At 45.5% G+C, this 24039-nt stretch overlaps 1 protein-coding gene across 2 annotated transcripts in view; it reads right to left on the reverse strand.

Moving 5' to 3' along the window:
* LOC141258719 (uncharacterized) overlaps window positions 1-24039 on the reverse strand; it is a 183713-nt gene that overhangs the window by 40260 nt on the left and 119414 nt on the right. The window contains exons 3-5 of one of the 2 annotated variants that reach the window (XM_073673753.1): window positions 12073-12249; window positions 6956-7147; window positions 6688-6852 (exon numbers count right to left, since the gene is read on the reverse strand). In XM_073673753.1, the coding sequence (XP_073529854.1) occupies window positions 6688-6852; window positions 6956-7147; window positions 12073-12249 (534 nt within the window). Of the gene's footprint in view, window positions 1-6687; window positions 6910-6955; window positions 7148-12072; window positions 12250-24039 lie in introns of both variants that reach the window. The other variant, XM_073673755.1, reaches the window with a different exon arrangement.

Genomic DNA, 24039 nt, shown 5'->3' on the forward strand with positions numbered 1-24039 from the left:
CAGAATCCTCCCGTGTATACTGTATAATCTCCCAGCAATCTCCTCTCATCACCCAGAATCCTCCATGTATACTGTATAATCTCCCAGCAGTCTCCTCTAATCACCCAGAATCCTCCAGTGTATACTGTATAATCTCCCAGCAATCTCCTCTCATCACCCAGAATCCTCCATGTATACTGTATAATCTCCCAGCAGTCTCCTCTCATCACCCAGAATCCTCCAGTGTATACTGTATAATCTCCCAGCGGTCTCCTCTCATCACCCAGAATCCTCCAGTGTATACTGTATAATCTCCCAGCAATCTCCTCTCAGCACCCAGAATCCTCCAGTGTATACTGTATAATCTCCCAGCAATTTCCTCTCATCACCCAGAATCCTCCAGTGTATACTGTATAATCTCCCAGCAGTCTACTCTCATCACCCAGAATCCTCCAGTGTATACTGTATAATCTCCCAGCAGTCTCCGCTCATCACCCAGAATCCTCCAGTGTATACTGTATAATCTCCCAGCAATTTCCTCTCATCACCCAGAATCCTCCAGTGTATACTGTATAATCTCCCAGCAGTCTCCTCTCCGCTCATCACCCAGAATCCTCCAGTATATACTGTATAATCTCCCAGCACTCTCCTCTCAGCTCATCCCCCAGAATCCTCCAGTGTATACTGTATAATCTCCCAGCAGTCTCCTCTCATCACCCAGACTCCTCCAGTGTATACTGTATAATCTCCCAGCAGTCTCCTCTCCTCTCATCACCCAGAATCCTCCAGTGTATACTGTATAATCTCCCAGCAGTCTCCTCTCCGCTCATCACCCAGAATCCTCCAGTGTATACTGTGTAATCTCCCAGCAGTCTCCGCTCATCACCCAGAATCCTCCAGTGTATACTGTATAATCTTCCAGCAGTCTCCTCTCATCACCCAGAATCCTCCGGTGTATACTGTATAATCTCCCAGCCGTCTCCACTCATCACCCAGAATCCTCCAGGGTATACTGTATAATCTCCCAGCAGTCTCCGCTCATCACCCAGAAACCTCCGGGGTATTCTGTATAATATACCAGCAGTCTCCGTTCATCACCCAGAATCCTCCAGTGTATACTGAATAATCTCCCAGCAGTCTCCTCTCATCACCCAGAATCCTCCAGTTTATACTGTATAATCTCCCAGCAGTCTCCTCTCATCACCCAGAATCCTCCAGTGTATATTGTATAATCTCCCAGCAGTCTCCGCTCATCACCCAGAATCCTCCAGTGTATACTGTATAATCTCCCAGCAGTCTCCTCTCATCACCCAGAATCCTCCAGTTTATACTGTATAATGTCCTAGCAGTCTCCTCTCCGCTCATCACCCAGAATCCTCTAGTGTATACTGTATAATCTCCCAGCAGTCTCCTCTCATCACCCAGAATCCTCCAGTGTATCTACTATATAATTGTCTTATCCCGTCTGTCTGTCTGTCTTTCTGTCTGTCTGTCCTGGAAATCCCGGGTCGCTGATTGGTCCGGCCGCGGCCAATCATTGATGCGACATTTGTGAAAAACATGGCGGCCGTTAGCGGCTCATGTGCGGCACGGAGGTCAGCGGCGATGCAGCCGGGAGATGCAGCAGGCTACTCGCAGCATAAATCCCGACCGCAGGCGCCGCTGAACTACATGCGTCTATCGTCGGAAGATCAGCGGCTACGGCCGCTTATCTCCTGAGGACAAGTGTGACGCCCCTCCTCTCCTCTCCCCTCCCCTCTTCTCCCGTCCCTCCCCCCGCTCGATCAGGACCCCGGCACCCGGCGTCATACTTACCCCTCCCCTCCCCTCTCCTCCCGTCCCTCCTCCCGCTCGATCAGGACCCCGGCACCCGGCGTCATACTTACCCCTCCCCTCCTCTCCCCTCTCCTCCCGTCCCTCCCCCCGCTCGATCAGGACCCCGGCACCCGGCGTCATACTTACCCCTCCCCTCCTCTCCCCTCCCCTCTCCTCTCCCCTCCCCTCTCCTCCCGTCCCTCCCCCCGCTCGATCAGGACCCCGGCACCCGGCGTCATACTTACCCCTCCCCTCCCCTCCCCTCTCCTCTCCCCTCCTCTCTCCTCCCGTCCCTCCACCAGCTCGATCAGGACCCCGGCACACGGCGTCATACTTACCTCTCCCCTCCCCTCCTCTCAGGTCAGAGGGCGCGGTGACGTCTTTACATTGCACTCTCTCCTGACCGGTCACAGAGGACAGCGTCAACATGCGGGCTACGCTGGAGTCCAGAGAAGCAGCTGAGAAGGGAGGTGAGTATTGGATTTTTTTTTTTGGATGGGGCCATAGGGGACCTGCATGGGGCACTATGGGGGGATGGATATACAGGGGATATGACTTCCTGCATGGGGCATTATATGGGGGGGAGAGGTGACATCCTATATGGGGCATTATATGGGGGGGAGAGGTGACATCCTGCATGGGGCATTATATGGGGGAGAGGTGACATCCTGCATGGGACATTATATGGGGGAGAGGTGACATCCTGCATGGGGCATTATATGGGGGAGAGGTGACATCCTGCATGGGGCATTATATGGGGGGAGAGGTGACATCCTACATGGGGCATTATATGGGGGAGAGGTGACATCCTGCATGGGACATTATATGGGGGGAGAGGTCACATCCTGTATGGGGCATTATATGGGGGAGAGGTGACATCCTGCATGGGGCATTATATGGGGGGAGAGGTCACATCCTGCATGGGGCATTATATGGAGGGAGAGGTCACATCCTACATGGGGCATTATATGGGGGGGAGAGGTGACATCCTGCATGGGGCATTATATGGGGGGAAAGTGACATCCTGCTTGGGGCATAATATGGGGGGAGAGGTCACATCCTGCATGGGGCATTATATGGAGGGAGAGGTCACATCCTACATGGGGCATTATATGGGGGGAGAGGTGACATCCTGCATGGGGCATTATAAAGGAGGGTCGGGAGACATATGCTAGAATACCCGATGCGTTAGAATCGGGCCAACATCTAGTACTGCATAATCTCCCAGCAATCTCCTCTCCTCTCATCACCCGGAATCCTCCAGTGTATACTGTATAATCTCCCAGCAGTCTCCTCTCATCACCCAGAATCCTCCAGTGTATACTGTATAATATCCCAGCAGTCTGCTCTCCTCTCATCACCCAGAATCCTCCAGTGTAAACTGTATAATCTCCGAGTAGTCTCCTCTCATCACCCAGAATCCTCCAGTTTATACTGTATAATCTCCCAGCAGTCTCCTCTCCTCTCATCACCCAGAATCCTCCAGTGTATACTGTATAATCTCCCAGCAGTCTCTTCTCTTCTCATCACCCAGAATCCTCCAGTGTATACTGCATAATCTCCCAGCAGTCTCCTCTCCTCTTATCACCCAGAATCCTCCAGTGTATACTGTATAATCTCCCAGCAGTCTCCTCTCCTCTCATCACCCAGAATCCTCCAGTGTATACTGTATAATATCCCAGCAGTCTCCTCTCATCACCCAGAATCCTCCAGTGTATACTGTATAATCTCCCAGCAGTCTCCTCTCATCACCCAGAATCCTCCAGTGTATACTGTATAATCTCCCAGCAGTCTCCGCTCAACACCCAGAATCCTCCAGTGTATACTGTATAATATCCTAGCAGTCTCTGCTCATCACCCAGAATCCTCCAGTGTATACTGAATAATCTCCCAGCAGTCTCCTCTCATCACCCAGAATCCTCCAGTGTATACTGTATAATCTTCCAGCAGTCTCCTCTCTGCTCATCACCCAGAATCCTCCAGTGTATACTGTATAATCTCCCAGCAGTCTCCTCTCATCACCCAGAATCCTCCAGTTTATACTGTATAATCTCCCAGCAGTCTCCTCTCATCACCCAGAATCCTCCAGTGTATACTGTATAATCCCCCAGCAGTCTCCTCTCTGCTCATCACCCAGAATCCTCCAGTGTATACTGTATAATCTCCCAGCAGTCTCCTCTCCGCTCATCACCCAGAATCCTCCAGTGTATACTGTATAATCCCCCAGCAGTCTCCTCTCTGCTCATCTCCCAGAATCCTCCAGTGTATACTGTATAATCCCCCAGCAGTCTCCTCTCCGCTCATCACCCAGAATCCTCCAGTGTATACTGTATAATCTCCCAGCAGTCTCCTCTCCTCTCATCACCCAGAATCCTCCAGTGTATACTGTATAATCTCCCAGAAGTCACCACTCATCACCCAGAATCCTCCAGTGTATACTGTATAATCTCCCAGCAGTCTCCGCTCATCACCCAGAATCCTCCAGTGTATACTGTATAACCTCCCAGCAGTCTCCTCTCATCACCCAGAATCCTCCAGTGTATACTGTATTATCTCCCAGCAGTCTCCTCTCCGCTCATCACCCAGAATCCTCCAGTGTATACTGTATAATCTCCCAGCAGTCGCCTCTCCTCTCATCACCCAGAATCCTCCAGTGTATACTGTATAATCTCCCAGCAGTCTCCTCTCATCACCCAGAATCCTCCAGTGTATACTGTATAATCTCCCAGCAATCTCCTCTCATCACCCAGAATCCTCCAGTGTATACTGTATAATCTCCCAGCAGTCTCCTCTCATCACCCAGAATCCTCCAGTGTATACTGTATAATATCCCAGCAGTCTCCTCTCATCACCCAGAATCCTCCAGTGTATACTGTATAATCTCCCAGCAGTCTCCTCTCATCGCCCAGAATCCTCCAGTGTATACTGTATAAAATCCCAGCAGTCTCCTCTCATCACCCAGAATCCTCCAGCATATACTGTATAATCTCCCAGCTGTCTCCTCTCATCACCCAGAATCCTCCAGTGTATACTGTATAATCTCCCAGCAGTCTCCTCTCATCACCCAGAATCCTCCAGTGTATACTGTATAATATCCCAGCAGTCTCTTCTCATCACCCACAATCCTCCAGTGTATACTGTATAAAATCCCAGCAGTCTCCTCTCATCCCCCAGAATCCTCCAGTGTATACTGTATAATCTCCCAGCAGTCTCCGCTCATCACCCAGAATCCTCCAGTGTATACTGTATAATCTCCCAGCAGTCACCTCTCATCACCCAGAATCCTCCACTGTACACTGTATTATCTCCCAGCGGTCTCCTCTCCGCTCATCACCCAGAATTCTCCAGTGAAAACTGTATAATCTCCCAGCAGTCTCCTCTAATCACCCAGAATCCTCCAGTGTATACTGTATAATCTCCCAGCAATTTCCTCTCATCACCCAGAATCCTCCAGTGTATACTGTATAATCTCCCAGCAGTCTCCTCTCCGCTCATCACCCAGAATTCTCCAGTGAAAACTGTATAATCTCCCAGCAGTCTCCTCTCATCACCCAGAATCCTCCAGTGTACACTGTATAATCTCCCAGCAGTCTCCTCTCATCACCCAGAATCCTCCAGTGTATACTGTATAATCTCCCAGCAGTCTGCTATCATCACCCAGAATCCTCCAGTGTACACTGTATAATCTCCCAGGAGTCTCCTCTCATCACCCAGAATCCTCCAGGGTATACTGTATAATCTCCCAGCAGTCACCTCTCATCACCCAGAATCCTCCAGTGTATACTGTATAATCTCCCAGCAGTCTCCTCTCCTCTCATCACCCAGAATCCTCCAGTGTATACAGTATAATCTCCCAGCAGTCTCCTCTCCTCTCATCACCCAGAATCTTCCAGTGTATACTGTATAATCTCCCAGCAGTCACCTCTCATCTCATCACCCAGAATCCTCCAGTGTATACTGTTTAATCTCCCAGCAGTCTCCTCTCCACTCATCACCCAGAATCCTCCAGTGTATACTGTATAATCTCCCAGCAGTCACCTCTCATCACCCAGAATCCTCCAGTGTATACTGTATAACCTCCCAGCAGTCTCCTCTCATCTCATCACCCAGAATCCTTCAGTGTATAATCTCCCAGTAGTCGCCTCTCCTCTCATCACCCAGAATCCTCCAGTGTATACTGTATAATCACCCAGCAGTCTCCTCTCATCACCCAGAATCCTCCAGTGTATACTGTATAATCTCCCAGCAGTCTCCCCTCATCACCCAGAATCCTCCAGAGTATACTGTATAATCTCCCAGAAGTCACCGCTCATCACCCAGAATCCTCCAGTGTATACTGTATAATCTCCCAGCAATCTCCTCTCCGCTCATCACCCAGAATCCTCTAGTGTATACTGTATAATCTCCCAGCAGTCTCCTCTCATCACCCAGACTCCTCCAGTGTATACTGTATAATCTCCCAGCAGTCTCCTCTCATCACCCAGAATCCTCCAGTGTATACTGTATAATCTCCCAGTAGTCTCCTCTCATCACCCAGAAGCCTCCAGTGTATACTGTATAACCTCCCAGCAGTCTCCTCTCATCTCATCACCCAGAATCCTCCAGTGTATAATCTCCCAACAGTCTCCTCTCCGCTCATCACCCAGAATCCTCCAGTGTATACTGTATAATCTCCCAGTAGTCTCCTCTCCGCTCATCACCCAGAATCCTCCAGTGTATACTGAATAATCTCCCAGCAGTCTCCTCTCCTCTCATCATCCAGAATCCTCCAGTATATACTGTATAATCTCCCAGCAGTCTCCCCTCATCTCCCAGAATCCTCCAGTGTATAATCTCCCAGCAGTCTCCTCTCATCACTCAGAATCCTCCAGTGTATAATCTCCCAGCAGTCACCTCTCCGGTCAGCAGCTCAGTGATCTTGGTGGTGAGCTCTAGGATCTTCTTCTCCGGTGTCGGGGAGTGCGGGGCTTCTGTGATGGGGCTCTGGATCTGGCTCCGTCCTCCGGACACACAGGGGGTCACACGGTCACCGGACGTCTTCTTCACCACTGTGTGCTCCTGTGTACAGGGAGAGACGCTGATCACCACATAGATTCTACTCATCTTCCATCTTTCCTGTTATAGTAATAGAGATAAGAGTGATCTCATGTCAGACTCTCACCTTTCCCTGTAACAAGTCGATGATCTCCAGGGCGAGGAGTAATATTCCTGCAGCCATGTTGCTTTTGTCCTGGTTGATCCTCGGGGGGTCAGTTTTCATCCTGACGTCCTGGTACTGATCCTTCTGTCCTTCCATGTACTCCCACTCTTCCATGGAGAAATAGACAGCGGCATCCTGACACCTGACAGGAACCTGACACACATACAGTTAGGTCCAGAAATCTTTACCCAGTGACACCTCTACGTGATTTCAGCTCTGCAGGCTGATATTTTACTATTTACAATATCTCACTCTGCCGTCACTCTGTTAGGATTTCATCAGCGATCCGTGCACACACTATCCAGACTACTCACTACGCAGCTATCGGCAAGTGAGCATAAAGCGTATGGCGCCACACCTCCTGATTCCAACGCATGGAATACGTGTATACGCCCCTGTACAGTTCTTCCAGCTTCACGATAGCCCAATTATTATTATTCGCTGCCACCACCGGCCGAGTTTGAAATATAATACAGGCCTGGCTGGACGTATGGCTTCGGTGGAGGGAATGATTACAGAGTAAAATAAACAGAACTATTAAATTTTATATTTGATCCGGGGTACCCCACTTTGATTTGGCCGTTATCGAACGGGATCCATTGCTTATAGTCTCTATATCCCCCCAGCAATGAATACTCATCCATCCTCCGTGGATTCTTTTATGTCTAAGGGGAGACCTGCCCACACACCCCCTGGGATGAAATCACGTGGGCTGGTCTCCAGCCTTCATATTTTTATTAGAATATCTGGCTTTTGAGATAACGTCTCGCTGGTTGATCGCAGAAGCCCGGAAGTAATACCATTTGAATTTACCTTCCTTTAGAGACCACACATGACATAGTTGTGGTCTGCTATTTTGTCACTTTTGCGCTACAGCCCACTGTAAGGGCTAACGGGAAAATATCCTTATTGTTCCTTGGCTGACCCTGCCACTAAAAATATAGGTCCCATTATTATCAGAATTATGGAACTAGAGATATTCCATATTTTGCATCGGCTCCGGCCTGGCTGCGACTGCAGCTGGGAATTCTTCTGGATATTTGTGAGTGCGTTTGAATTTAAAGAGCTGCGTCCTCCTCAGCTAGATGTAAATTGTCGCAGGTCTGTGTCAGAGGAAAGCTACACTCGGAATTTTAATTGGGTTGGTAGTACCTCTCTTGTGCCAGCATATGCTTACAAGTCACTACTGCTGTGTGTGTTAATTTGCATAGGAGCAGAGGGTCCAAGTGTCAGCTCTTCTCTTTTGACAAATACTATAGGGGAGGGGGATGAAGAGGGGTTTCAGGGAAAGAGAGAAATCCTTAATATTTTTCTTAACATCTTTCCCTCTTTGAGGTGGCGTAAGGGCTGATTTACAGATCGCCCCTTAAGCCCACCTCCTGGCCCACCCTTGCTGCTGATCTGACAAGCCGTGGACCCAACTCGCCCACCACTCTGACCGACTGGGGATCCTACTTTCCGATCACCCTGACCGGTTAGGGGTACATTTTCCCCACATCGCTGACAGGCTATGGGTATCTTCCTCCTATACTCCTGACAGACAGGGGGATCCACATTTCCTTTACCTCGCCCGCTCGTGGGGCCTACCTTTCAACCCCTCATGGTTACCTTGGGAGCCGTGCTCACTAGGGGCGAGCTACAACCGACCATTTCACAGTCTGCCGTGACACTGGTCGGCGGCATGGGACCACTTCCCCTATGATCCCCGTGCTTCACCCTATCCTTTCCCATTACCTCACTATCTGGCGTGAAACTGGTCAGCTGCACGGGACGACCCGCTTCCTGGTGTCCGTGCCTGCTCTCCTTGCACATAGCACTTATACTGGCTCGTTTTAGGGGATCCTCAGCAGCATCACCCTGCGGTGTGAAGTGGCAGAGTTCCCCTTTACCACAACACTTTTATTATACATCACATTGACATTGTTGACAGTGGCATTATATGACATATCAGATCTGGGAGGGTTGTCAGGAAAGTATCGGGCAACCAACCATCCCAGATCAGTTTCCAATAGCACATTGGTGGGGAGATTCTCTGACACCCCCACTTCCCTTAACCCCCTCCCCGCACCCCAGTCCAGGAAAACTCGGGCCATCGCTATGGGACGGCGAACACCCCCAAACCCGGTGACAGTCAGGGTCTTTCCAGGAATGAGTTCTTCGGGTAGCACAAACTCAGGGCGGATGAGGGTACGTTCTGCGCCAGTGTCCTTAAGGCCAACAGTAACGGTGTTGCCCACAGTAACCGGTTGTAGGTTCTCTCGGGCCCTGCCAACCGCCCTACCCACAAAAAGAATGGCAGCAGTAGGCCCTGGGGCCTCAGGTGTAGTGTTCACCTTCTGCCTCTCCGGGCAGACAAGGCTGATGTGACCCATTTGGTCACTAGTATAACACGTATGGGAGTCAAATGCAGTCCAGGTGCTGGAAGATGAGGCAGAACCCGCTGAGGGCTGGCTGGGACACTGGGGGTGGTTGTCAGCTTACCCACTTAACAGCTGGCGGCGGCTGACTTCCGCACCTCTGGTGTGCGGTTGGCCTCATAGGCATCTGCGATCTGGGCTGCTTTGGCGGCTTCCTTTGACTCCCGGTCAAGCACAAACTGTAGCACTTCCACAGGACAAAGACAAAGAAACTGGTCTTTCACCGTCAGATCCTTCAGGTCCTCGAAGATGGTGACTGACAGTCCTTGGACCCACTGCTCAAAGTTGGTCCTGAGCCCGTCTACAACATCACTGTAGCTGTCATGTGGTCCACGCTGGAGGGCTCTGAACTTTTTCCGGTAAACTTCTGCAGTCAGCTAATACTTTTTTTATCAGGGCCTGCTTGACGGCCTCAAAGTCTCCATTTTGGGCTTGAGGGAGAGAAGCAAACACTTGCAGAGCTTTTCCTCTGAGCCCTGGAGTTAAATATCTGGCCCACTCGTCTGTTGGCAGCTGATACTGTCTGCAGGTTTTTTGAAATCCTCGCAGAAATGTGTCCAAGTCCCCGTCTTTTGCTATTACAGGAAAATGCTCAGGACGGGGTTTAAAGCTGCTGGTGCTGTTGGACTCACGGGTCTGCGTGGAGGATGACTCCTTCTGAATCTGGGCTAGCTCCAGCTGCTACTATCGGTCAGCTTGTCGCTCAGCAGCCTCTCGGTCAGCTTGGGCCTGTCGCTCAGCTCTCTCAGCCTCTCGCTCCTGGAATTTCAGGATCAGCTGCAGTCGTCCGTCATGATAGTCTGTGGCGAACTGCTCCAAGGCCATCTGCAGGTGGGGGTCCACACTACCCTGGCTGCGGGTACAGCTGGCAATCACAGGTGGGACCCCTGCAGCAGCGCCATGCAGGACTTGGCTGGCCGCCCCATCATCAGGGCTCTGCTGCCGGACTGGCTCTGTGGCACATTGCAACAGTTCAGCAATCATTTGGTGCCTGGTCTTGCACGTGGGGTCAATCTGTCCCAGCTCACAGAGGGCAGTAAGAACGTACTTGGACTGCTGGTGATACCAGGGCTCTCTAAGTGTAGCCATTATTGCCAAATAAAAGATAGGACAGAAAAACAAGAGAAGGAGGGGATGCAACTGCTACACATACAGTAATGTGCCAGATAAAAAAATATTAAAACACTGAGTCTGATTTCTTAAAACTCTGCACAGAATTCTTGCAAGAACCGTGCAAGTTTTCAGTGACAGGAATGGTTGCTCAATCCAGCCACTGATGTTCTGTAATATCCCACCGCTGCCACTAATTTGTCAGGGTTCCACAGGGACGACACCGGGGAGATTGCACAATATCTCACCGCTGCCGTCACTCTGTCAGGATTTCGTCAGGGATCCGTGCATACACGATCCAGACTACTCAGCTGATTTCACTTGTCACTTGTTTGTGGCTCTTTCTGCTTTCAGTTTTCTCTTCAGCCTGTGAAATGCAGCTCGATGGGGCTGAGATCTGGTGATGACTCGGCCATTGCATTTCTTTGCTTTCGCAGGATGTTTTGGGGCATTGTCCACCTGTTCTGTGAAGTGCTGTCCAGTATCACCCTGTACACACAGGATTCATCCGACAGCTTCAGTCTTCAGTCACATCATCAATAAACACTAGTGAACTGGGGCCATTGGAAGCCATGGATGCCCGCGCCATCACATCGCCTACACAATGTGTTACACAAGATGTACTGTGCTGAGGATCATTAGCTGCTCCAAGCTTCTCCATACTTTCTTCTTCTTTCCATCATTCTGATACAGGTTGATTTAGTTTTGCTTTTCCAGAACTGGGCGGCTTCTTTAGATGTTTTTTGGCTAAGTATAATCTGGCCTTTCTATGCTCAGGTTGATTGATAGTTTGCACCTCGTGGTGATCCCTCTATTAGATCTCATGAAGTCGGCTCTTTATGATGAGCTTAGAGACTGAGACACCGACTTCCTGGAGAGTGTCCTTCACTAAGGTGGGTGTTGTGAAGGAGTTTTTCTTCACCACGGGAAAGTTTCTGCGATCATCCACCACTGTCGTCTTCCGTGGATTTCCAGCCTTTTTTTAAGCTCCCAAGCTCACCAGTGCTCGTTTTTTACCCAGAATGTACCAAATATTTGACTTGGCCACTCCTAACATTTCTGCCATCTCTGATGGATTTCCTCTTTTTTTTTAGCCTAATGATGGTCTGCTTCACTTTCATTGAGAGCTCTTTTAACCGCATGTTGTGGGTTGACAGCAACAGCTTCCAAATGCAAATGCCACACCTGGAAAAATCTCCAGACCTTTTACTTGCTTAACTGATGATAGATTAATGAAAAAAAAGCCCATGCAGCCCATTAAAGAGCTTTTAAGATGATTGTCCCATTACCTTTGGTTTCTTGAAAAAGAGTTAACTACATGTTAAAGAACTGTAATTCCTAAACGTTTCCTCCAATTAGAATATGAATCCTCAGAAATTAAAGCTGAGATTCGGCACTTTAAGCCGATATTGATTATATAATTGTACCTTGAATATGTTAATAGCTAAAATGTCAAAATTGTGTCACTGTCAAAATAATTCTGTACCCAACTGTATACCAACATCACCCAGAATCCTCCAGTGTTATACTGTAGAATTTCCCAGCATTCACCTCTCCAGTCAGCAGCTCTGTGATCTTGTTGGTGAGATCTAGGATCTTCTTCTCAGGCATTGGGGAGTGCGGGGCTTCTGTGATGGGGCTCTCATTCCTGCTCCTTCTTCTGGATACATGGGGAGGAATGATGGAAATCTCACAGTCACCAGATGTCTTCTTCACTATTGTGCAATCCTGTATAAGGAGAGATGTTGATGAATATTATATATTAAGAAACAGAAGAGCAGGACATTTTATGTGTCGTCTCAGCAGCCGTCCATTCACCTCAATAGGAAAGCTCATGTGGCATTCACTACCTGATTTACTCCTTGCTGTTTGGGAGGTCTGAGGACCCTCACAGTTGGAGATCAATAGTCAACTGAAAGTTGCCTCCAGTGGTTTGGTGTTGGTGCTGTCTAGGCCGCTCTGTCAGCAGTGTGCCGAGTACAGCAGTAAGGGGTGAAGATATAAAGATACAGGCAGACCGTGATACAGGAGTGATGATTGGGGCTGAGGTTGATGAGGGATACCTCACGTAGAAGACCAAGATTCTTCTCGGCTAAGGGAATTTAGTTTTCTGTAGACGAACAAAGTGACCGATTTGGAAGATCAATGTACACGACTGACTATTAGATGTACAGATCTTCTTGAGGACCCGGAAAGTCAGTACTATATGATATTTATATCCGGACAGTATGGGAGGAACACCTTACTCTTGTCTATATGAATTACATGGAGGAGTTAGGGGGAGAGATTACTTTGTTACTTGCGGTGGAGTTGGATTCTGCCAGTTGAGCACTCCGGTAAGGGGAGGGATTCAGGAAAGTGATTGCTAGGTTTTGCTTTAAACTGAATTTAGGGGCATGAAGCAGGTAGTTTTGGATATCAAAAGGTTTTAACAAAAACGAAAAAGAATGGAAATATTTTATAAAAACACATAACGGACTACAGAAACTACTGAGATCGCTCAGGTCCTTGCAGTTTAGATCCAGAGACGCAGCTCTGCTAGCCTCTTGCGTCCTTGGAGCAGCTAGTGGTCGGTTGAGGGAGTTGGACAGGGATCCTTATAGATCTGGGAAAAAGTCACAGGTTCAAAGACAAAATCAGAAATCAGTAGAAGGGTGTAAAGGAAATTATAATATTAGGAACGTTAGGATAAGTCTGCCATTCACATGATTAAAACTACACAAGAGGCCATAACATCTGTGACCTCTTATTACAGTTTAGGAGGCCAACAGGAACTCAGAAGCCAGAGGAGATCCAACAACGTCATTCCTGACACCTCAGCCTGATGGTCCTCTGTAGACAGATCTGTAGACATTCCCCATTTATTATAGGAAGGGGGTGAGGGAAACAAGCTGGTTAACATGCAATGTACGTGCTTCCTTATTACCCACAGTCCAGTTACAGACCAACGATTTTAGGGTTACAAACTAGGCCATCCTGGAAACCGGAGCCCAGGACCAGGCATATAAAAATATAGAAAAACAATAGAAGTATGTCCACATGTGGGGGTCAGCCGAGCTGAGTGTGATCCATAAAGCTTCCCTACCCTCAAGGAAACAGAAGAACAACTTTAGATGGAAAAGTTTAGGTATTTGTTTACTTTTTTTTGTACAACGGTTTTGATTATTTTTGTCTCCTTATTTCTCTCATTTTATACTTTTTCTTATATGCGCTGTACTTTCTATAATAAAGCTTAAAACTTTAATAAGTTTGGTGGTTGTCTGTGCTAAGAATCCATTGGCTTTCGGAGAGTGTGAGGCCTACTGACTGTCGGACAGCAGTGTGTATTTTGGGGACTCGTCACCCCGTTTATGAGTGGTGGCAGCGTGTTGTGTATCAGGGGAGTGTGGACTGTTTTGGGGTGGGATTGATGCTGACTTTGCAGTCTATAACGGAGCCAAGTGTAAAATTGAGTGAAAGGAGAGATTAACCCTTGCAGTCGTACCCCAGGTCACGTGCTGAGAAGCATGTACCTGAGAAAGGGCTACACAGTGTGAGATCAAGTCAAAACAAGCAATCCAAGGATTAATTATCAGTGAGATAACTATAGGAGCAAGGATACCGCAGTGAGAACAACCAGTGTAGGCCACCAGCTTTACTGGAAAAGGATATAAAGTTCTCCATACGACTATGCTAAGCGTATGTCTGGGTGTTTCCGATCTCTCTGTAAATTCCTCATGATTAGAATAGTATCATAGCCATCGTCCATATTTGTACATCTTCTATATATTAATTTCCATGTCATTTATGTCTGTGACCCTTTGTTTTCCCCATTTTTTTGCCATTATTTGTATTTTAATCTACTTCATTAATAAACATATATGTTTATATACATTTGTGTTTGGCATACTTTTTCTTTTGATTCTCTATCATTGTCATGCCTTGAGACACATTACTTGACTGATTATTGCCCTGTCGGTTTATAGGTAGTTAGAAGGACTAAAAGTTTAAAAGCAATTTTTCTTTTTCCAACAAAATTTACAAAACCATTTTTTTAGGGACCACATCACATTTGAAGTGACTTTGAGGGGCCTATGCAACAGAAAATACCCAACAGTGACACCATTCTAAAAACTGCACCCCTCAAAGAACTCAAAACCACATTGAAGAAGTGCTTCACATTCAAGTGCTTCACAGGACATAAAGCAATGTGGAAGCAAAAAATGCTAATTTTAATTTTTCCTACAAAAATGTTGCTTTAGCATAAAATTTTGCATTTTCACAAGGGTAACAAGAGAAAATACACCCTACAATTTATTGTGTAATATCTCCTGAGTACACTGATACCTCATATGTTGTGGAAAACTACTGTTTGTATGCATGGCAGGGCTTGGACTTTTGGAGTGTGAAGTTGGCTGGAATAGAGCCCTTGATGTGCCTAAACTGTGGAAAAAACACACAATTGACCTCGTTTTGGAAACTACACCCATCACGGAATTTATCTAGAGGTGTGGTAAGCACCTTGAACCCGCAGGTGCTTTAAACAATTTTATTGGGTTGAGACAATTAAAAAAAAAAAAAATCACATTTTTCCCCACACAAAAAAATTTGCTTTAGCCCTAATTTTTCAGAAGGGTAACAGGAGGATATGAACCATATCATTTGTTGTGCAATTTCTCCTGAGTACACAGATGCACCATATGTGGGCGAAAACTACTGTTTGGGTGCACGACAGGACTCGGAAGGGAAGGAGCGCTATTTGACTTTTCAATCGCAGATTTGGCAAAAATAGACTGCAGACGCCATGTTGCATTTGAAGAGCCGCTATGGTGCCAAAATAGCAGAAACCATCCACATGTGATCCAATTTTGGGGTCTAAAGGTGTAGTGAGTTTTTTAATCCCACAGATGTTTCGCAGAATTGTGTAACAATGGGCTGCGGAAATGAAAAATTACATTTTTCCCAATAAAATGTTGTTTTAGCTCCAAGTTTTAAATTTTTAAAAGGCCTAATAGGATAAAATGGGCTACATTATTTGTTATGCAATTTTTCCCAAGTTTGCCAATACTCTATATGTAGTCGGCATAGTGCAAAGCTCAGAAGGGAAATGCAGATTTTGTTGGAATGGTTTGCGTGCGTTATGTCACAGTGGCAAGAGGTGTCGAAAAAGCAGAACTCTGTGTAAGTGACCCCACTGTACAAACTGCTCCCCTCAGTAAATACATCTAGTGATGCAGTGAGGATATTGACAACACAGGTGTGTCACCGAATTTTATACCATTCTGTGGTAAAGAAATAATTATACCAATATAAAAGGGTTAATGTTTTTCCTCTCTGCTCTATATTTCTCTACAGTCTCTAGATGCCTGACCTTTCTCTATCTTATACTTTGTTTGGAGCTATCCAGTCTTGCAGTCTCTGCTCAAGGATCTTAAGCTTCTTATTTCATATTTAACATTCAGCTAACTCCTGCTAAAATCATGTTATGGAACAGGATGAATAAAGTCATCATGACCTGGACAAAGGAAGGGGGCTACGTGGGCTGCATTGAGTTGCATTGCTTGTAAATGGTATAAAAAATATTACTCTTGGTGTGAATAAACAGAAACTGATGTGCTCACGACCTGTGCTGCAGTCATTTCTCCAAGTGCTCGTAATACTGGAGGGCCTAATCTAATTCGGCCTCACTGGTAATCCAGTATATCTGACTATTGGGTCAGAATCAAAACAGCTACAGCAATACTTTTATCATCAAAATACTTTTTTAGCCCCAAATTTTTTATTTTCACAAAGGAAAATGGGTAAAAAAAGGCATCATAATTTGTTACATAATGTCTTCTGAATGTGGCAATACCCCCAAAAAGGCTGTACAGGACTGTATGGCTACAATTCAAGGCTTGGGAGGCAAAGAGTGCCATTTCACTTTTGCAGACAAGATTTTTTTAAGAATTGTTTACGGACTCAATTTGCCGTGCCCCTGATGTGCCTACACAGTGTAAAGTCCCCCTTAAGTGACCCCTTATTGGAATTTACACTCCTATGGGAATTCATCTAAGGGTATATTGATGATTTTGACTCTATAAGTTTTTTACAGAAACAAGCAGCAACGGAAGTTGAACAGTGAAAATTGCAAATATGCCATTGTAGTGTTGGTACATTGTAGGGCCCAGAAAGTGCCCAGTACATTGTGCCCAACTTATGCTTCTTTAGTAACGTACCTGAAAATTTATAGGGCTCCTCTAACTACATTAATGGCAAAACATGTACAGTACAGACCAAAAGTTTGGACACACCTTCTCATTCAAAGATTTTTCTGTATTTTCATGACTATGAGAATTGTACATTCACACTGAAGGCATCAAAACTATGAATTACCACATGTGGAATTATATACTTAACAAAAAAGTGTGAAACAACTGAAAATATGTCTTATATTCTAGGGTCTTCACAGTAGCCGCCTTCTGCTTTGATGACTGCTTTGCACACTCTTGGCATTCTCTTGATGAGCTTCAAGAGGTAGTCACTGGAAATGGTTTTCACTTCACAGGTGTGCCCTGTCAGGTTTAATAAGTGGGATTTCTTGCCTTATAAATGGGGTTGGGACCATCAGTTGTGTTGTGCAGAAGTCTGGTGGATACACAGCTGATAGTCCTACTGAATAGACTGTTAGAATTTGCATTATGGCAAGAAAAAAGCAGCTAAGTAAAGAAAAACGAGTGGCCATCATTACTTTAAGAAATGAAGGTCAGTCAGTCCGAAAAATTGGGAAAACATTGAATGTGTCCCCAAGTGCAGTTACAAAAAACCATCAAGCGCTACAAAGAAACTGGCTCACATGAGGACCACCCCAGGAAAGGAAGACCAAGAGTCACCTCTGCTTCTGAGGATAAGTTTATCCGAGTCACCAGCCTCAGAAATCGCAGGTTAACAGCAGCTCAGGTTAGAGACCAGGTCAATGCCACACAGAGTTCTAGCAGCAGACACATCTCTACAACAACTGTTAAGAGGAGACTTTGTGCAGCAGGCCTTCATGGTAAAATAGCTGCTAGGAAACCACTGCTAAGGACAGGCAACAAGCAGAAGAGACTTGTTTGGGCTAAAGAACACAAGGAATGGACATTAGACCAGTGGAAATCTGTGCTTTCGTCTGATGAGTCCAAATTTGAGATCTTTGGTTCCAACTACCGTGTCTTTGTGCGACGCAGAAAAGGTGAACGGATGGACTCTACATGCCTGGTTCCCACCGTGAAGCATGGAGGAGGAGGTGTGATGGTGTGGGGGGCTTTGCTGGTGACACTGTTGGGGATTTATTCAAAATTGAAGGCATACTGAACCAGCATGGCTACTACAGCATCTTGCAGCGGCATGCTATTCCATCCGGTTTGCGTTTAGTTGGACCATCATTTATTTTTCAACAGGACAATGACCCCAAACACACCTCCAGGCTGTGTAAGGACTATTTGACCAAGAAGGAGAGTAATGGGGTGCTACGCCAGATGACCTGGCCTCCAAAGTCACCAGACCTGAACCCAATCGAGATGGTTTGGGGTGAGCTGGACGCAGAGTGAAGGCAAAAGGGCCAACAAGTGCTAAGCATCTCTGGGAACTCCTTCAAGATTGTTGGAAGACCATTTCCGGTGACTACCTCTTGAAGCTCATCAAGAGAACGCCAAGAGTGTGCAAAGCAGTCATCAAAGCAAAAGGTGGCTACTTTGAAGAACCTAGAATATAAGACATATTTTCAGTTGTTTCACACTTTTTTGTTAAGTATTTAATTCCACATGTGTTAATTCATAGTTTTGATGCCTTCAGTGTGAATGTACAATTTTCAGAGTCATGAAAATACATAAAAATCTTTAAATGAGAAGGTGTGTCCAAACTTTTGGTCTGTACAGTAGATGCTACCAGCGGTTTAGGCACATTGTGGGGCTCAGAAGGGAGGGGGCATGTGGATTTAGGAGCACATATTTCGCTAGATTTCTTATGGTGGGTGTCATGTTGCTTTACCAGAGCCTACCAGTAACTTGGTCACCCAGTTATAGCTCTGTTAACAGGTGATAGACCTGAGTGAGGATTTGTTTTTTTGTGGGTTGAGCTGAAGCTGCTTTTGGTGGCATTTTGGGTAGAGAACATTTTGGATCAGTTTACATTTATCCTGTGCTCTACACTGAGCACTTACATCAGGGTTTCCGTCTAGATATCTGAATACATGATTCATATGAAACCCCCAAGGGATCCAGTCACTAATTAGGGTGCAAAGTTACTCTGGACTCTGTCTGACCTCTGATCAGCATTGTTCTTCTTTTCAGAAGTGGATTAAACTGTGCCCGACCACGCTTTTAGGAACACAAAAAAAGGCGGACACTGCCAGATCATAGGCCAGACAATGTGCACTGTGTCTCCCTCTGCTTCATTATGGGAAATCTTCCACTGGGGGTTCCATTTGAATCACTTATTTCAGAGATTTAGACGGAAACCCTGGTGAAAGCGCTCAACGTAGAGCGCAGGATAAATGTGAGCCGAGCTTTGATGTGATCTTTGGGAGGCAGAATGAACAAATCAACAGCAAATGAAGAATTGGTTTTATTTATTTTTTACACCATTCCTCGTGCGGTATAAGTGATTAGATTACTTTATTCTTCGGGTCGGTGCGATTACAGAGATACCAGATTTATATCGGGTTTTTATGACTGACAGCTGTCACACACTAAAAGATGCTTTTTATTGCAAGAACTGGTTTTTGCATTGCCATATATTGAGAGCTATAATTTTAAAATCTTTCTGCCAACAGAGTCACGTGAGGGCTTTTTTTTGAGGGACGAGTTGATGTTTTTATTGGTACAATTTTCGGACACATAACGTCTTTTTATCGCTTTCTATTCAGATTTTTGTGCGGCGGAATAACCAAAGACCAACAATTCAGGAATTATTTGTTAATGCCGCTCTGCGTGTGGTAAAATTGGTAAGACAGATTTATTTTTCGGGTAAGTACGTTTACAGCGGTACCGCATTTATATGGCTTTTTATGTTCTGCTGGTTTAGCACAATAAAAACTTTTATAGAAAAAAGAATTGTTTGTGCCCGATCTTATTCTGAGAGCTGTAACTTTTTATTTTTCTACTGATGGAGCAGTATGGCGGCTTGTTTTTTGCAGGACAAGATGGCGTTTTCAGCGATAATATTTTTATTTACATTTGTCTTTTTGATCGTATTTTATTCCACTTTTTATCCGGCATTTTGATTTTTTTTTTTTATGATGTTAACTAGTGTGACAGCTTTAACCCCTTTACCCCCAAGGCTGTTTGCACGTTAATGACCAGGCCAATTTTTACAATTCTGACCACTGTCACTTTATGAGGTAATTACTCTGGAGCTTCAACGGATCCCTCTGATTCTGAGATTGTTTTTTTGTGACATATTGTACTTCATGATTGTGGTAACACTTCTTCGATATCACTTGCGTTTATTTGTGAAAAAATCGGAAATTTGGCGAAAATTTTGCAATTTTCAAACTTTGAATTTTCATGCCCTTAAATCAGAGAGATTTGTCACACATAATAGTTAATAAATAACATTTCCCACATGTCTACTTTACATCAGCACAATTTTGGAACCAACATTTTTTTTTTGTTAGGAAGTTATAAGGGTTAAAAGTTGACCAGCGATTTCTCATTTTTATAACAAAATTTACAAAACCATTTTTTTTTTAGGGACCACATCACATTTGAAGTCACTTTGAGGGGCCTTTATGACAGAAAAGACCCAAAAGTGACACCATTGTAAAAACTGCACCCCTCAAGGTGCTCAAAACCACATTCAAGAACTTTATTAACCCTTCAGGTGCTTCACAGGAATTTTTGGAATGTGGAAGAAAAAAATGAACATTTAACTTTTTTTTCACGAAAAATTTACTTTAGACCCACATTTTTTATTTTCACAGGGGTAACAAGAAAAAAATGGACCCCAAAATGCATTGTGCAATTTCTCTTGCGTACACTGATACCCCATATGTGGGAGAAAACTACTGTTTGGGCGCACGGCAGGGCTCGGAAGGGAAAGAGTGACGTTTTGGAATGCAGACTTTGATGGAATGGTCTGTGGGCGTCATGTCACAATTGCAGAGCCCCTGATGTGCCTAAAAAAATGGAAATGCCCAACAATTGCCCCCTTTTTGTAAACTAGACCCCCTAATTAATTTATCTAGATGTGTGTTGAGAACCTTGAACCGCCAGGTGCTTCACAGAAAATTATAAAGTTAACTTGTCGGGGGGGGAGGGACACATTTTTTCAACAAAAATGTCATTTTAGCCCCCCAAAAAAATATTTTCACATGGTTAACAGGAGAAAGTGGACCCAAAATTTGTTGTTTAATTTCTCCTGAGTACGCTGATACTTCATATGTGGTCGAAAACTGAGGCACAGTGCAAAGCTCAGAAGGGAAGAAGCACCATATTGGAGTTCATATTTTGCTGGACTGGTTTGAGGGTGCCATGTCACATACCCTAAGGTGCCCCCATAAGAGACCCCAATTTACAAACTACACCTCTCAATGAATTCATCTAGGGGTGCAGTGAGCATGTTGACAACACATGTGCCACACAGAGTTTTAAACCCTTGGGCGGTGAAGAAGGAATAATTATAGTTTTACCACCAAAGTTTTGATTTAGCCCCAGATTTTATATTTTCGCACTGGGAAATGGGTCAAAACGGCAATGGCAAGGGCCATTTAGCTTTTCCAGGGCCTTTGTGCTACTAGTAATGTGCCCCTGCTCTGAGCTCAGTGAGTGACAGGACACCGCTCGCTGAGTGCAGCTCCGGGGCCCACTTGCTGGAGCGAGTCAGTCATTCTCCCCTTGCCCTCTCAGCCCAAGAGACAGATACAGCCCTTGTGGTGTGAGCTATAAATTTTTCCAGGGGGCGAAAGATTCTGGTTTCGATATGCTTTGCAAATTGTCCTCTTAATCCAGTTGGCAATGGTACTTTTTGACATTTTCTTCCCTTTATTTTGACCGGAGAGCTGGAGAAAGATTCTGATGCTTCCTCCAGGATTCCAATCGTTGAAGGTAGTGAAGGACCAATCTTTGTATATCTAAGGAATTAAATTCCTCCTCTTTATCATTCACTGGATTTTGGTAGAAGGAAGGAAGAATAATTTTCTGACACCTGAGAAATTCCGATACCACTTTGTAACATAGTAACGTAGGTTGAATAGAGACCTCGGTCCATCCAGTTCAGCCTTTCTCCCCTAATTGTCCTCCCTCCACTAACACTTCACTAACTACTGGGACTCGGCCTCACAATGTATTATTACCATGTTTATTATTACTGCACTATAAAAATTAAAAATGAACCCGTTCATAATTTTTTAGTTAGTTTTATATTTTGTATTACTCTTGTGATTCTAATAATGGTTTTACTAAAACCCCTCTGCCTAAATCTGTTGATCCAGAAGAAGACAAAAACCCCAGGACACATTCAGCCAATTTGTATCACGGGGAAAAATTCCTTCTTGACCCCGAGAAAAGGCGATCAGTCCTAGACCCCCGGATCATCCGAATTATGATACTAGTTATGTAATTACTATTACTTAGGGCAAAAAGATGGGTCCAGATGGTGAATAAGTCTGTCTTCCAGAATCTTCCATTAGGGTTCTTTGATTGAGATTGACGACTTTCCAGGTTGTTGTAATTGCTACCAGGAAGGCTGTTTTCCAAGATGGTGTCTAGATCAGGGGTCTCAAACTCGGCTGGGTATATGGGCCGCATATGGAAAAAATTTGAATTTGGGGGGGGCCGAATTCTTTGCAGGTCAAAGTGACATTTTTAGTGATACCATTTTTTTTGTATACACCATCTGAACATTTTTGCTGTGTATTTTATTTCTAGCTTGGGTCGTTACAACATTTTTAGTGGCAAAATATTTTTTCATCCTTTAATTTTTATTTTTTTTTTTAATTTTTACAATTTTGTTTCCTCCAATTCGCCACATACAGTAATATTGTTTTACAATTAGCACCATATAGTAATTTTGACAAACATCTAGTAATGTGCCCCATCCTGGTAGTCCCCATCTTGTAGTAATGTGCCCATCCTGGTGGTCCCCATCTTGTAGTAATGTGCCCCATCCTGGTGGTCCCCATCTTGCAGTAATGTGCCTCATCCTTGTGGTCCCCATCTTGTAGTAATGTGCCCCATCCTGGTGGTCCCCATCTTGTAGCAATGTTCCCCATCCTGGTGGTCCCCATCTTGTAGTAATGTGCCCCCCCTCCTGGTGGTCCCCATCTTGTAGTAATGTGCCCCATCCTGGGGGTCCCCATCTTGCAGTAATGTGCCCCATCCTGGTGGTCCCCATCTTGCAGTAATGTGCCCCATCCTGGTGGTCCTCATCTTGTAGTAATGTGCCCCATCCTGGTGGTCCCCATCTTGTAGTAATGTGCCCCATCTTGGTGGTCCCCATCTTGTAGTAATGTGCCCCCTCCTGGTGGTCCCAATCTTATAGTAATGTGCCCTGTCCTCGGTGAAATAGGGACGTGCTGACCTGTCTGCGGTGAAATAGGGACGTGCTGACCTGTCTGCGGTGACGGACGAACGGGTGACACAGCTTGCCGCAAAACAAGGGGCGTGCGGTCTGTACCGGGCCTACAGAAAGTGATCGCTCAGTTACCTGCTGTTAGAACTCTCCTGTTATGTTTTTTCTATTTTGCTGGTCACATGACCTTTTTTGCCTATTTAATCCTGCTCCGCTCTCCTGGCCATTCAGGACTTCATTGTAATTTCTACTCTTAAGCTAGCCAGGTGCTTTGTATCCTTTCTCAGTCAGTTTAGCTAGGTCTTTGGACCTCTATGTTCTATGTTGTTTGTTTGTCTTTTACTGCTACAGTTTCTGCTAGGAGGTGTCCATCTTTCTCCCAGTCCCTAGTTCTTGTAGGGATCCCTCCCTCACATCTATAGGTCTTCGTTCAGACTAGCCGAGGACTTTAGCGGGTCTGATCGCAGGATCAGGTTCCCCGTTACATCGTAGGGATCCAGCTTATTTCTATTGTAGGGACAGATCTCCTGTCTTTCCTTAGTGCTTGTAGCAGATCATAACAGTAAGTCCAGCCAAAAAATTTCTCTAAGGAAAGACTTCCAGTTTCCTTCATGGTGTCGGTTCAGGATTTGGCTCAACGCCTGCAGGGACTCTCTCTGGAGGTGGCCGAGCTCCAACAACACGTGAGTAGCTGTTCTGGAGCGCATTTTGTGGAGCCAAAGGTACGTTTGCCTGATTTATTTTTTGGTGAACAACAAGATTTTTTTTCCTTTAAAAATGCTTGTTTGCTGTATTTTTGTTTGAGACCCAGATCCTCTGGTGATGAATCACAGCGCATAGGGTTCATAATGTCACTTTTGCGCAAAGAACCTCAGGGATGGGCCTTTTCTCTCCAACCTAATGATCCGTGCTTTAGATCAGTGGATAGTTTTTTTTCTGCTTTGGGGTTGTTGTATGATGATCCTGATCGTGTCTCATCAGCTGAGACTGAATTGAGACGTTTGAGGCAGG

The sequence above is a fragment of the Phyllobates terribilis genome, unplaced genomic scaffold, assembly GCF_046119375.1.
Source record: "Phyllobates terribilis strain yellow unplaced genomic scaffold, ASM4611937v1 Scaffold_3__8_contigs__length_932513732, whole genome shotgun sequence".
NCBI classification, from domain to species: domain Eukaryota; kingdom Metazoa; phylum Chordata; class Amphibia; order Anura; family Dendrobatidae; genus Phyllobates; species Phyllobates terribilis.